The sequence below is a fragment of the Podarcis melisellensis genome (genome assembly GCF_964234715.1).
Source record: "Podarcis melisellensis genome assembly, chromosome: 11".
Lineage (NCBI taxonomy): Eukaryota > Metazoa > Chordata > Lepidosauria > Squamata > Lacertidae > Podarcis > Podarcis melisellensis.
Window position 1 is genome coordinate 6701139 of NC_138543.1, and position 15111 is coordinate 6716249.

Sequence of the window (15111 nt, forward strand, 5' to 3'; positions counted from 1 at the left end):
AATCATTAAATTTGATCCAATCTTCCTGATACTCCTCCTCCTTCTGGTCGCGGACTCTTCCGGTTAGGTCTGCTAGCTCCAAAAAATGCATCATCTTCATCTGCCATTCTTCTATCGTTGGTAATTCTTGGGTTTTCCACTTTTTAGCTAACAAAAAACAAAATTTTGTGGCATACAAAAATAATTTAACATCTTTCTTGGGCAATTCCAAACCTGTTATTCCAAGAAGAAAGGCCTCTGGTTTCTTTATAAATGTATATCTTTTCCCAGAAGTCTTTCACCCTCAGCCTGTTTTTAAATGAGTGGACTGTGTACATTTATTTAAAATGCATCTCTGGGTTATTTCCCCAGAGTGGCTGGTGAAACTCAGCCAGATGGGCGGAGTATAAATGATAAATAATAAATAATAATAATAATAATAATAATCATCATCATCATCAGCAGGGCATAGGAATTCGTTCACTCCCCCAATATAGTCCGGTCCCCCACAAGGTCTGAGGGACAGTGGACTGGCCCCCTGCTGGAAAAGTTTGCTGACCCCTGCCCTTACCGCTCAGATTCTCCTTTCATCATCATCATCATCATCATCATCATTTTATTTGTATGCCGCCTTTCCATAGTTAAAACAATGCTCAAGGCGGCAGCCATCAAAAAGTATCGAAAAGCATGAAAAGTGCTTCATTGACTGAGGTTCTCTGCCCCCCCCCCAGCAGAGGCCTGCCCCCCAATCTCCGCCAAAAAAGCTCAGCAATTTTTGCCGCCCCCCAATAAAAACACTGGAACTGGCCCAAGCACTTGACCCTGGCCGTCTCTGAGGCAACAGGAACGTTTTGTGGTGTCCACGGATGGCCATTCACACGTGAAGAGCTCAAGTCCGGGCTAAGAGGCTTTGGCACCCAAGGCAGACCCCAAAGTGGGTTGCCCAGCAGGGGAGAAGGCGTGAGGGACGACCCACATATCAGGAACAAGGGCAGAAGATTGACAGTGGGATCTGCTGCTGCTGCCGCCCCTGTGGATCTTGCCACCTGAGTCCTGGCCTCCTTACCTCAGGGGTGGGCCGGCCCTGGCAGGACTTACCTGGAGCCATTGCTGGATGTTTATGGACTACTAGGCCTCAATCGCCCCCATTCCAGCTTTGGCAGGCTGCCTTCCTCACCCACCAAAAGAGGAAACAGTGTTGTGTGAAGCTGCCATGACTTTCACAACTCTGCTAGCTGCGTGTTTAGCCAGTGTGTGAAGTGGCCGCACTCCTGTACAACCAGACTATGGGTTTACTGGTTCCAGGGGTGGGGGGCTTGCCCAGGGTCCCCCCACTTTATGTGGAGATGCTCCAGGTAAAGGTAAAGGACCCCTGGACTGTTAAGTCCAGTCAAAGGCAACTATGGGGTTGCAGCGTTCATCTCGCTTTCAGGCCAAGGGAGCCGGCGTTTGTCTGCAGCTTTCCAGGTCATGGGGCCAGCAGGACTAAACTGCTTCGGGTGCAACGAGACACCGTGATGGAAAGAGCACACGGAAATGCCGTTTACCTTCCCGCTGCAGTGGTACCTATTTATCTACTTGCACTGGCATGCTTTCAAACTGCTAGGTTGGCAGGAGCTGGGACAGAACAATGGGAGCTCACTCCGTTGGGGGATTCAAACCGCCAACCTTCTGATCAGCAAGTCCTAGGCTCTGTGGTTTAGACCACAGGTGCTCCACGTAGGCATATGGCTGCTCTGACTCACATGTGCCACGGCAGCAGGTGTTAGAATTCCTGCTCCGTGATTGCAGTCATGGGATTGTTGTCTTTCACATGACGGTGTATGTTTTGACTCCATAGAGTGGGAAGTGACGGAGACAGGATGTTTGTGTTACTGTGTTCCATGAAGTGGGACTATTGTCCTTTGTTTCGTTTTTTCTCTTTGCTGTCTGATGCTAGAGAGAGAGGGAGCCATGTTGCAGTGCTCCGTGTGTGTTTATATGTAAATAAAGTAGATTAGCCAAAATGCTGAGTTGCTGAGGTCTGTTACGCAAGCTGCAAAGACTCTGCGGATCGCTAAGTGTTCCGGTGTCTGTTGGCATCAGTTGCTGACGTTTGGGCTAAAGAAAGCTTTTGAAGCTCCCGAACAATCGACCAGGAGGGAGAGAACATGCCAGTCGGGCATGTGTCTCTATCAGGGTCCTACTCAAGTGTAGGGGACTTCTTCAGGTCTCAGAAGGTATCCCTTCGAAGCCCCTTACATACAGCAACGTACAATTGTCTTCATTTTGTGTGCCTAGATTTGCATCCTTGTAAGGGTGAGTCGAGAGGCTATAAATCATGGGGTAGAACACATGCTTTGCATGCAGAAGGTATCAAGTCCTATATCTTTAGGTAACCAAAACCTATTCATTAGCTTTGTCTTTAAAAAAGTCAGAAGTGCTGTTGACTGCACCTTTTGGTTGTTGGTCTCATCCTTTATGTAGTTTTATTATGTATATTTGTATTTTTTTTAATAAACAAAATTATAAAGCATCCTGGAATCCACTGGAATAACGGGCAAAAACAAACATGCTTTACATAATAACAAAACTTGGTTTTAGTTCAGCAGATATGTGGTACAAGAAGGTATATGAGGCATATGTATATATGCATATATGCGCAAGCACACAGGTGATTAATTTGAAGAAGCATTTACTACGATGCCATATTCAGCTTACTGGTATATTATGAGATATAATCCAGAATTATGTTTTATATTATTTCACACCATTTTCTTCATTGAACTGAATACAAAAATATTGCTGAAACAGAAATAGAAACTTTATCAATTACAGACTCAGGTGTGCTTGAATCAAAGCAATCAAAGCAGCAAGGGAATGGTGTAAACATTACGAGAAAACACCTTTCCTGTGATACAGACAGTGTGCATAATAGCTTTTAAAAGAGTAGATTCTAAAAAATACATGATAAGTGCTCTCAATTTACTCTTTGCAAGTTTGTATACAAAACAATTATTGGGTAACAAACAGGAATTAAATGAGTCATGACTAACTTAAGTCTTACTGATTTCAATGGCACCACTACTTGGCACAACTCAGCATCTAGATTTTGATACTATACTTTATCCTGTTATTAAAACAGTATTCAGTAGTATATGCAACGTGTACGATGGAAAGGAACTCCCTTCATATCTTCCCGATGGTCCCGTGCATAGTCCCATAGATAATAATCAAGGAGAACTGCATTGATCTTCTCATCCATGTTCTGGCCTTTCTTTTTGTAAAGCTCCAGCAAGTGATTGCAAATGAGATCACAACACCAAATAGAGCAACCTCGGATTTCCACTTCCTGATAGTCTCCAGACGGAAACATGTGCCCTACAGGAGAGTAATATAAATTAGTAAAACAGAAGAGGTAGGACACTCAGAATATTAAACCTACCTGCGGTACACAGCACTTTTTATATATATAAAAAAGATGGCATTTCTAATGCTTTCAACTTTAATCAGGATAATTCAGGTTATGTATATTCAATGGTTTAACCTGCAAACCTGACTGGAGCTGTGAACACAATACAGTTTGCTCTGGCTCTCATGCACTCCCACTGCTGGTACATGTGTGGTGGTGGTGTGTGTGCATGCCTGGGTAAAACAGATAATGCACATGAGTGGGTGCCTCCTTGCTAGTGTGTACAGCAACATGCCAATGTAACTTGAAATGCAGAAGGGGAAACAACATTTCTTCATTTTAAACCACTAATGTGTACATAGCCTAAGATAGGTGATGATACATTTAGCAAAAGAGGTTAACAATGTGGTCCATGTCCAAGAGCCAACCTGGTCTTCTCCTTATAAACAGCACCAATCTTAATTGCAATGTAGTAAATGATGGGAGTTGTAGTCCCAAAACATCTGGAGGGCCGAGTTTGCCTATGCCTGATTTACACCTAACTAGTTAATTAGCCATCTATTTTTTTAAAAAAATCCAATCACTTCTGATTCCAGTAAGGAAAATAAAATATTAAAGGCCTGTAACAGGTAATTTTCTTACAGAAATACACTGTCATGGATTTGTAAATTGCCACATTTTCTTCCTCTCTACGATTTCATTATTGAAGAAAAATGAAAAAGACACACAGCTGTGACCAAGGAAACCACAAGTGCACATGGTATGAGTAAGAAACAGAACCACAAAAATATGTGTAAACCCTTTACAATGCAAATCTCTTTACGCTTATGTTTTGCTAGAAATACGTGAAAAATATGAAAACTTTCACTCCTTTGCCACTGGATAAGAAAATAATTCTATAAATGAAATCCTTAGACTATATGAGATTTTGCAGAAATAATCAGCCTTATATTTTTGTCTGTATTTTTCTTCAATAACAGAGTAGCAGGAAAGAAGATGGTACTTTAATTACAGATTCAATTTAGTAACTTAATTTCCATGGGCTGAAAAAACTTGTCTGTTATAGGACTTAGCCTATATTTTGAGCACCACTACAAAGATTTGTGTCCCCCATCCACGTACAGTCAACAAAAAGCTATTTCTAAAAATTCTCAAATATTACATTTTTTGATAATTCTGAATGGTTTCATACCTTCCTTGAGTTTTTTCATTAGTTCATCAGAATATTTCATTGCTCCCAGGTGAACAAGCACCTGTGGTATTCTATAATCAGCAAATATAGTCACACTGGAAATATCACTGAAGCAGCCGTCTCCTTTTCCTTCCAGAACACTCCAGGTGTCAGCCACAAGAATCTGCGCTCGTTTGTAGAAAGCTACTTTTCTACCCTGATAGGCAAAGGAAAAATAGACACCATTATGATACTTCGACAAGTTCCTTTTCGACAAGTTATAGCATAGGTGCATGTTGAGACCTCTCTCTGAAAACAGCCTGGAAACTTCAGTGACTTCCAAAGAGGGGGGCTAGATTATCAACTAGAACTGGACGATTCACTTGCATTACAACAGCATTTAGTCATGTACACTGGCTTCTAATCTGGTTCTGGACTGCAGTATAAATGTTACAGAATCATAGAGTTGGGAGGGACCAAGAGGGCGTTCTAGTCCAGCCCCCTGCCATGCAGGAATCTTTTGCCCAGTTCAATAATAAAGAAATCCTCTTCAACAGTAGGAACTGCTGCTGCAATGCCCTGCCAAAGCTCTAGGTACAGGTGAGGATCATAGACTTTATGCACATTTTATACCAGGCATGGCCAAACTTGGCCCTCCAGATGTTTTGGGACTACAACTCCCACCATCCCTAGCTAACAGGACCAGTGATCAGGGATGATGGGAATTGTAGTCCCAAAACAGCTGGAGGGCCAAGTTTGGCCATGCCTGCTTTATAAACCTATTTATTTCAGTTATTTCAGGGATTTTGCATTTTTGGCAAAGGGTTGTGCTGATATACTCATGTTTGCATCTGTGCTCTACACTGGATTATTTTTGTAAATCTCCAAACATCAGTATATTTCTGGATTCTATATATATTTCTATACTTATACATATACATCTATACATATACTGGATTTCATTTGAAGCAACATGTTTCTGGAAAATTTCAAAGGTCAGATTATCTATTCAGATCTGCACACACATTCTGATCTGAAACGATCCTTTCATTACCTCAAAACTCCAGTGCCATATCAAAATATTACACTTGCTAAATTATTCCCTGACCTGTGTGTTTCCCTTAAGGCATGAGACAAGATAACAGGCCTTTCGTGTACAAAAATAGGAGGCAGATGATGCTTCTTCATCGCAGAATTCTAGGTGTAACCTGATACTTGCAAACATACAGTAGAGACTAATCCGTCTGCAATCACTATATTCAGAATGAGTATAAATACAAACGTCAAGGCTTTAACATCCAGCCTATTTTTTTAATGGATTTTTCCTTCATTCACCCAACTTCAGCTTTGTGTAATATCTACCTTGTGAAGAGTTATAAGTAACTTAAAAGCTCAAGGACCATTTTTGCAACATTTTGACTGCTCCTACTAAAATGCATTGCCCTACTGTGGATTTCAGTGATTATGTATGTTTTTATTGCTTTCTGTTAGTGTGCTGTAAAATTTACAAGTTCCAATCTTTAAAAAACTATAACGAGCAGTGTAATAAGAAACAACTCCAAAACATTTGTGCCCTGATGCAGCTCTAATCAAGAATAAAAGCAGAATTTTTGTTACAGTATTATTTTACTTCCATAATTTATGTTTCACTTTTAATTAAATTTTTGCAAAATAGCAGAGGGCAAACTAACCAAGCTATCAAATGTGTACATCTCACCAAAAGTAATGCAGTGCATATGTTCAAAATGCATGATTGATTTATACCTGACATTCCAGTGTAACAAATAACATTTCTGTATGTAGATTTCACTGGGGCTAACAACTTCAAAACTATTACTGGTTTAGTTATACGGCATGAGATGTGGTTAAGATATATTCAGCACAACTGTTAACATTAGTACGTCACCATACTATGTCACCAGCATGAAATGATTCATTACATTGCTAACTGTAAACATTTTCATATCTATAATTAACAATATAAAAGTAATATTTATCCATTGACTAGGATGCTTTGAGAAGCAAGTTCATTGAAGTAATATGCAAATCAAAATGATACACAACCAAAATTACATATTGGAACTAATACTTAATTTTATTTTTTCATAGCTCCCTCAGGTGAATAATAGTTTTCAGCTGCTGTCACAGGCTGAGATCTCCTATAGCACCTTGTAAAATGAGCAGAAAATCTATGGCTACGTCTTAAAACAGATACACAGAAATCCCATGGAAATCAACAGAACTCGCTTCAATATAATTATGTTTAGGATTAGGATGCAATTCTAATAAAATTACCATGTTCTAGTATGCATTTTTACTAAAGTGGTGAAATCTAATTCATTTTCACCACTTAAATCTCATCTCACACCCCTTCTTGGTACTGCAAATCTCTGCAATATCTCAATCTGTTGCCAGGGCAACTGTGTTGACAATGCGAACAGATACTAGCATCCATCTTGTTAGAAGAGTGGTGAAAATTTGGTCTTCCTTCAGAACATGTAACCTGGTAGGATAAAATAGCCAAGGACTCTCCCTTAGAAAGTTAAAGTCCAATTGTATAAAGATGAGAGGACTTATTTCTATTACAGAGGTTGCTGTTTACTACTGTTGCTTTTAGAGAACACTGGATTTTAAAAAAACCCTTAAGGGGCCTTAAATTCTGCATTTTAAAAAGACCTAAAACTTTACAAATGAAAAGTTCAGACAGTTCAATTGTAACAAACTACTACGCAAATAAGTAACAACTGCATACATTTGGCAGGATGAGGATTCTGAACTGACACTTCAAGTCTCAAGTTAAATAATACAAGAATGACAAATGATATTGTAGCTGAATACGCAGCAGCGACAGTCAAGTGTTCAAATCTATGGACACTGAAAACAAATTACTACAATTTAATATATTGTTATTTAGCCAAGATCTTCCAAGTCACATGGTAACCAGAATATATTATACAACCCATGTTTGCACACTGAAGTCATATCTGTCTATCATCTATCTATCTATCTATCTATCTATCTATCTATCTATCTATCTATCTATCTATCTATCTAACTGGCTCTATTCAAAGATCACACTAAACCCTGGTTAATGGTGCTTATGGCTATAATACTCCACACACTTACATGGGAGAAAGTACTTACTTTTGAGTAGACATGCATAGGATTGCATTGTAATTATGTTTTAGTGTGAAGTGTGAACTAACAAACCAGAGTTTGTGATCCACTAGCAAATCAGAAAGCATGGTTTAAAGTGAGTTTTCAAAAACACCATGGCTCAGTTTGCATGTTAACACTAAAGCAAGCTGCAGCTTCAAGCAAACACACATGCAGAGGGGCTCTCAGAGAAGATATTGTTAGTTTCTTCTTTCTGCTGTTGCTGAGCTTCTGTGAGCTATGCCATGGTTTGGTTTATGGTGTCATCTGAACCAAGACTTGTCGTTTGACTTCTCCAAACAAACCATGATCTGTAAACTGAGAACAACATAGCTGACAGCTTATGGTTTCTCTGGAGCAAGAAAAACTGTAAGGCAAGGTTCAGAAAACACACTTTGCTCATAGCAATGCAAGAACAGCAGGATAACCAGAGGAAGAACAATGCGGCCCCAATCTCCTCTCTCATGCTAAGAGATAGTTTGCCCCTATTTGCATGTGACCATAAACTGCTTTATGACAATAAACCAGATATGGCTAAGGTTCCCAGATACAAGACTGCTGAGCAGACAGAAAAGCAAAGCAAACAAGCAGTTCTAAACCACGCTTTCCTGACTATCTGAAAGGCCAAGCCATTGTTTGGGTTCTAAACTACATTTGGAACATGCCATTGCCTGGTGTGATGTCTGAGGAGAGCCACTGTTTTGTGAAGTCAATGAAACACCAATCCATAATATTTAACAGTGTTTGCATTTTATTTCCCCAGAGAAGAATGGTGTCTATTTGCAATGGGAAGTTATGAATATTTAGAAGAGAAATTTTTCCACACTGAAAATTAGAGTAGATCCATAATATATTCCCCCAAATGGGTGATGACTGCCTCCCTGGCAAGAGACAGGTAAGCGTAATTCTCACAATATTTAGGGGTGTCCTGTCCTGAAGTGGCTTCCCTTCAGTTGGTGGGATGTTTTAATCTTGTCTTTTAATAAATCTGAATGCATAGCTGTCAACTTTTCCCTTTTCTTGCGAGGAATCCTATTCGGAATAATGGAATTTCCCTTAAAAAAGGGACTAGTTGACGGCTATGCTGAATGTGTTTTTAGCTTTTACTGTACTCTGTTTTAGTTTTGAGCTGGTTGGTTTTCAATGTAGGTTTAATTTTGTAAACCACTTTGAATTACATTTTATAAAAAAGCAACTATAATAAAAATAAAGATAATACCTGAAATGAAGCTTCATCTCTAAAAGATGGGAAATTTTCTACTATGAGCTGTAGTAATGTCTGGGCACTTTTCCCACTCTTCTTAACGCACGAGAGGAAAGAGCCTCCAAATTTCTCCAGGAGAACTGTCCCGGTCTCATTCAACACCCGATGTCTCTCCTCGATTAAAGGCATGGGAACCTCTGTGTCCGAGCGAAAGACATGTTTCACTTGCTCCAGGGTCATAGTGGCATAATATGAAGCGCTGGTAATGGGTATTCCTTCAGAAAGCAAAAACAACAAGGAACAGTAACAACCATAGATGAAGCTCTATTTATTTATATCCCAGCTACAGAATTGCAAAGTTTACCGTTGCTCACGTTATTAAAGCAACTAAACTGTTTACTTCTAAATTGCCCAGGATCCTGCTCCTGCCAGTCAAACGCCTACAGAAAGCCTGCAAACAGAACCTGAGTTAACCTATTATTTAATAATATATATTTTTATTTCCCCCCTTCAAATTGTGTTTATTATTGGATGTATTTCTAACTTCAGCTCCAGCTTCTGAAAGCACCTAACTTTAATCACAATAAATACATAAAAACAATATAAAGCAAAACTTAACTCTCCTATGCACAGCCGCTGAGGAGGGCAGCACATGAGTGGAAGAAGGCTCTAGCATACCCATCCCACCAAAATATTAACTAACCCAACACTTAGGCAGCCTATGCAGCCCCCAGTACTGGATTCGAAATGCCACCTCGTAGAAGGGAAGTGGAATCCCCACTCACAGAAAGTCCCCACGGGCTAACAATATTATTTCATTATTTCCAAATGAATCCTCAACCCTACTAAAAGAAATATTGCTTATATTTTGTTTAGATTCGTCCTTGATTACAGGAGCAACTGGTTTTCTGGTGATCTCGTAATGATGGTGATCTAGCAACAAGGAGCTGCTTTTTCTGTGATCTAGAAAATGAGGCTGTTACCTCTCTCCCACCCAACTAAGCCCTTGCACTCTCTGCTAAGTAGGCTTCCCAGAGGCAATCGCCTCTCTCCTATGAATACTCTGTTCATACCACAAACTATCATTTCTCTTTGCTCTCTCACCTCACTCATTTCTGTCATTCACCAGAGCTCTCCTGTGTTTGATTGTAGGATTCAGGGAAAGGAATTTAAGATAGGGTATTTAAGAATGATAGCTGCCGCCCAATCTCAGCAGCTCCCTAACGTACCATCCAGTCCAGCCTGACTCCAGGCTCCTCATGACTACACAGGCACCAGTAGTGTTCAGGTTTATCCCATAGGTGCAGAGACTGTGAGGCAAATCCTCTTACTTATTGTTAAATCTGGCCCTTTGGTACTGGAGTTCTGAAGCATGGCAAGTTAGGTATCAAGTGCCCTGCTTATTTAAAATAATGATGATACTCACACCTGTGACTCTGGGATCCAAACCTAAAGTTGCAGCTGTATGAGTAACACAAAGATTTCAAAACTGGCTTGAAAGGAGCTTTGCATTTCCCCCCAAATCAAGGTTATTTGCCCACAAATTCTCTTCTTTAATTTTGAAAATTAAGAACAAACCCTCATCAAGTGCTCTGTTGATGGCAGCGCAAAGAGACCAGTAACCACTGTATGTTTTGCCTTTATACTTCACCAGACATTTGTGATCTTCACGCTCAGACCAAAAGGAAAAATTGAGGGTATCGGCAAGGAACACCCAGTTCACGGCATCTTCATTTGCCGCTTGAGGGTTCAGCTCATGAGAAGATTTCCAGCCGGCCACACTGAACTCTTTCTCCAAGACCTTGTCAAATAACATCTCTGCAACTTTCCGTACACCATCGTCTTCAATGTACACATCTTTACTGTGTTCTGCTATGAATTTGGCAGATTCTTTAGGGTTCAAGAATGGCTCCATGGTCTTCTTACGTTTCTAAGTAAAGATAATATTGCCTGTTAATCTGATCTGGGTGAAATCCAATTATTGTGCAAGCAGAAACATTAATTCTGCTTTCTCTTCTCCTCAAGCATCCCCAAATCCTTATTCTCCTCCCACCATGGCCACCTCAACCTTCTGTAGCAGATTTTCAGACTCACCAAGGGCCATAGCTGTCAACATTTCCCTTTTTTAAAGGGAAATTCCCTTATTCTGAATAGGATTCCTCGCAAGAAAAGGGGAAAGTTGACAGCTATGCCAAGGGCCGCTGGTGGCAGGGAGAGGAAAAGGATGCTCTGCATGGAAGTCTGTACCACCCTGCACATGGACAGCATCAATGTCACCCACTGGTCAGTTTTCCATTCAGTAGGCTGTGCATGTGGGCGCTTTTTGCTCTGGTGTCTGTATGTTGAGTGTAATGGTTTGGAACATCATAAGTGGAACACAGCACTCCAACCTGAGCTGAATTTGCGGCATATGGACAGTAGGTGCAGGGGAAATGAACATACTTGAAGAACAACAAGGGAATGATTTCTGATACTGCATGTTGTCAGTAAAAAAAGCAGAACATGCATTCGTTGTTCCATGATTAGGAATGTGTGACTAACAGACACAAAGCTTTCCAGCACACTTTGCACCACTGAGTGGAATATGCGTGAATCAGCCCTCATTAATCTAATAAATGAGCTTCTGATTGGGTCCAAGAGTCTCAAAGGTCAAGCAAATAACCAGCCAAGCCTCTCCAAGGAAATAGCCTATTGCAGGCTCAGCTTGCTGGACTATCTAGTTATCAGCTCAGAGCACAGGAACCAAAGCAGGGCCTGTGATTTAGAAGGAGGCAGAGGAAAAAGCTCCACAAAAACAGGAAGCAGATCCCTTCACTGGCCCACAGCACCTGCAACTCCGCAAAGAAACCCAGGGTCCCCCACAGAGATGCAGCCAGATGCCTGAGGAGGTGTTACTTCTTCCACAATTGTTGCATTTATTGCCAATAGCCCCATCTTGCTCCTTCTGGGATCACTCTCTTCCGGATATAACCTGCCTCAACAAAAACTGAATGAACATTGCCTCCAACAGCTTGTTTCTCCTTGCACTTAGGGAAGCTTTGAACTTGAGGGAGCTTATGTACGACAAAGGGACGCGGGTGGCGCTGTGGGTTAAACCACAGAGCCTCAGAATCGCTGATCAGAAGGTTGGCGGTTTGAATCCCTGCGACGGGGTGAGCTCCCGTTGCTCGGTCCCTGCTCCTGCCAACCTAGCAGTTTGAAAGCACGTTAAAGTGCAAGTAGATAAATAGGTAACACTCCAGCGGGAAGGTAAACGGCGTTTCCATGTGCGGCTCTGGTTCGCCAGAAGCGGCTTAGTCATGCTGGCCACATGACCTGGAAGCTGTACTCCCTCAGCCAATAAAGCGAGATGAGCGCCGCAACCCCAGAGTCGGCCACAACTGGACCTAATGGTCAGGGGTCCCTTTACCTTTTATGTACGACAGTTTCTCTTGTACAATATAGTACTCTTCTGGCCCATTTAATAATCTGGGAGGAGAGGAAGAGCAAGCATTTCTAGCTTCCCTGGCCAACTTATCCCCATAGAGTCCAGCATTACCGACACTGGCTGGCAGGGGCTCTACAGGGTTGCCAGCAAGACTCTCTGCCACCGCCTACTTCAGATTAATGGTTTCACTCATAACTAGGCTTTCCAGGTGACTTTTCACTTCTCTTTTTATCCTTTTTTCTTTTTTTTATTAAGCGTTGATCTAACTCATCCTGCCGTCTTGTGCAAAGCGGCCTCCAGATGCGGAATGCTAGCGGATCTGCCGACTTCCGGGGATTCTTGCAAAGCCAAGCATTTCAGATGATACCAAAAAAGGCGCCGTTCCCCGCCAACCCGCTCCTCCCTCCCTCCCTCCCCCTTCCCCAATCGGATCCCAGTGGAGGGTTTCCGCGCGAGTCGGGAGGCAGAAGAGAATCGGGTCCCCTTCTCCCACGCACGTGGCCGCGCCAGACCCGCTGCTCTCCCGCAGGCCTGCGGAAAATAGGTGCAGGCGCCCAATTTGTGACTTTTTGCAGAGTTACAGCGCCGCTTTTCTCTCCTGAACCAAAGATCGCGACGCTTGCGCGCGCTCAAAGCCCTCTTACCTCCGCAAGCGAGCAGGTGTTACCACGTTCAGACGATACCTGGACTCCGGGTGCAGGAAAGGCAACAAGATTCCTCCCCCCGCACTCCGCTTCCGCGCGCGCAAATGCCTTCCTTTCCCACCTTCGTGCCAGCCCTCCCACTTTCACGCTCCAATCAAAATTAGTCGTATTTGCAGACGGGCGGGCCGGACTCGGAAAGCGAAAGTAGCTGCGTGCGGCCTCGCAGGCCTCGTGGCCATCCGGGGCCGGATTTGCGTATAAGCTGAGCAAGCTATAGTTTCGGGCCCCACTGTCTTGCCCCCCCCCCAAAAAAAACTAAAGGAAAAAACCCCCTGTATGTACATTTAGAAATATAAGATAAAATAAACGAATAAAATAAAACCTACATACAGCAACAGTGTTTTGTGTTGTGTAGGCTCCTGTGATGTAATGGGCCCCGCCTGCTAGACTGCTCCCTAAAATAACACTGGTTTTAGATACCTATTAAGTCCATAAATTACCATATAGCACATAAAAAACCCCAATCCTTCCAGTAGCACCTTAAAGGTAAAGGGACCCCTGACCGTTAGGTCCAGTCATGACTGACTCTGGGGTTGCGGCGCTCATCTTGCTTTACAGGCCAAGGGAGCCGGCGTACAGCTTCCGGGTCATGTGGCCAGCATGACTAAGCCGCTTCTGGCGAACCAGAGCAGCGCACAGAAACGCCGTTTACCTTCCCTATTTATCTACTTGCACTTTGACGTGCTTTCGAACTGCTAGGTTGGCAGGAGCAGGGACTGAGCAACAGGAGCTCACTCCGTTGCGGGGATTCAAACTGCCGACCTTCTGATCGGCAAATCTTAGGCTCTGTGGTTAAACCTACAGCAATAATAATAAAAAATTCCTTCCAGTAGCACCTTAGAGACCAACTAAGTTTGTTATTGGTATGAGCTCTCATGTCCATGCACTTCTTCAGATACAATCTATCTACAATCTGTTTAGAAGTATCTGAAGAAGTTTGCATGCACACGAAATCTCATACCAATAACAAACTTAGTTGGCCTCTAAGGTGCTACTGGAAGGAATTTTTTTTTATTTTGTTTCGACTACGGCAGACCAACACAGCTACCTACCTGTAACGCTGCTCTGGTTCGCCAGAAGCGGCTTAGTCATTCTGGCCACGCGACCCAGAAGCTGTGTGCAAGCTCCCTTGGCCAGTAAAGTGAGATGAATGCCGCAACCTGAGTCGGCCACGACTGGACCTAATGGTCAGGTGTCCCTTTACCTTTTTATTGCCTTCAGTAGCTTAGGGCCTCATCAAACCTAAATCTGCCCTGCACCCATCAAAGGGGTTTGGGGCTTCCAGTCCCTGCAAATCACTTGCTCAGCTTGACTTTCTCGAAGGTTGCTGGAATTTATTTAAAAATCAGCTTAAATAGCCTGTGCCCAACTATGCACATTACTTGGTGGCGCTTTTAAGAACCCAACCCCAATCCCTTGCACTGCCAAGTGCAGTGGGCTGTATTCCTCGAACTGCTAATTCCTAGGCCAATACCCCCCGTCCTTCCTGCAATCGGAAAAGGGCTTTGGAAGGGATGATCCCCTTTGTTTTACTGTTCCAAGGGGAACTTGCTGCATTCGAGCAAAAGCTGAAGCACGTCAGTTCTTAGCATGGGGAAAGCCCTACTGGAAGTGGAAACGATTGAACAAGTACAGACTTATCGTCGAACCTATGTCTACGGGATAGTGGTGGGATGTCAAATTTAATTATATATGCATTTAATAAATGAAAAATGACGATGTCTAAACAACCTGCAAGAAAACAGGCTCTAGCTTATTCAGTACAGTGACTTTGCGAGTCTGTTTCACACTATAGGCTTCACTTGTAAACTCAAGATTCTTGCCTCCTTTCGTGAGAAAAGTATCACTCCTCTGCAAACCTTTCAAAAGCCTGGTTGTAGGGGCAAGGAAGAACTCAATTCTTAGTAGAAAGGGATCCCAACCTGATAAATGATTTTTTTTTTTTAGAAGTACTGTAGTTGCATTTAATGAAATGTTAACCGTGCCATCAAACTGAGTCCTTTATTATGATGGTTGCAAAATTCCTACATTTTCGTTTCCTTTACAATTTATTTCCTTAGAGCAAGAGTCAGCAGACAT

The 15111-nt window shown here is 42.3% G+C and overlaps 1 protein-coding gene across 1 annotated transcript; it reads right to left on the bottom strand.

The window, feature by feature from the left end:
• Positions 1 to 2636: 2636 nt before the first annotated feature.
• On the bottom strand, positions 2637 to 13099 carry QNG1 (Q-nucleotide N-glycosylase 1). The gene is made up of 5 exons (XM_081930887.1): positions 12973 to 13099; positions 10480 to 10831; positions 8917 to 9176; positions 4563 to 4758; positions 2637 to 3339 (listed from the first exon to the last, which is right to left on the bottom strand). Exons 2-5 carry the CDS (start codon positions 10814 to 10816, stop codon positions 3107 to 3109), a joined length of 1026 nt encoding a protein of 341 aa, XP_081787013.1. The 5' UTR covers positions 10817 to 10831; positions 12973 to 13099; the 3' UTR covers positions 2637 to 3106.
• Positions 13100 to 15111: the final 2012 nt, after the last annotated feature.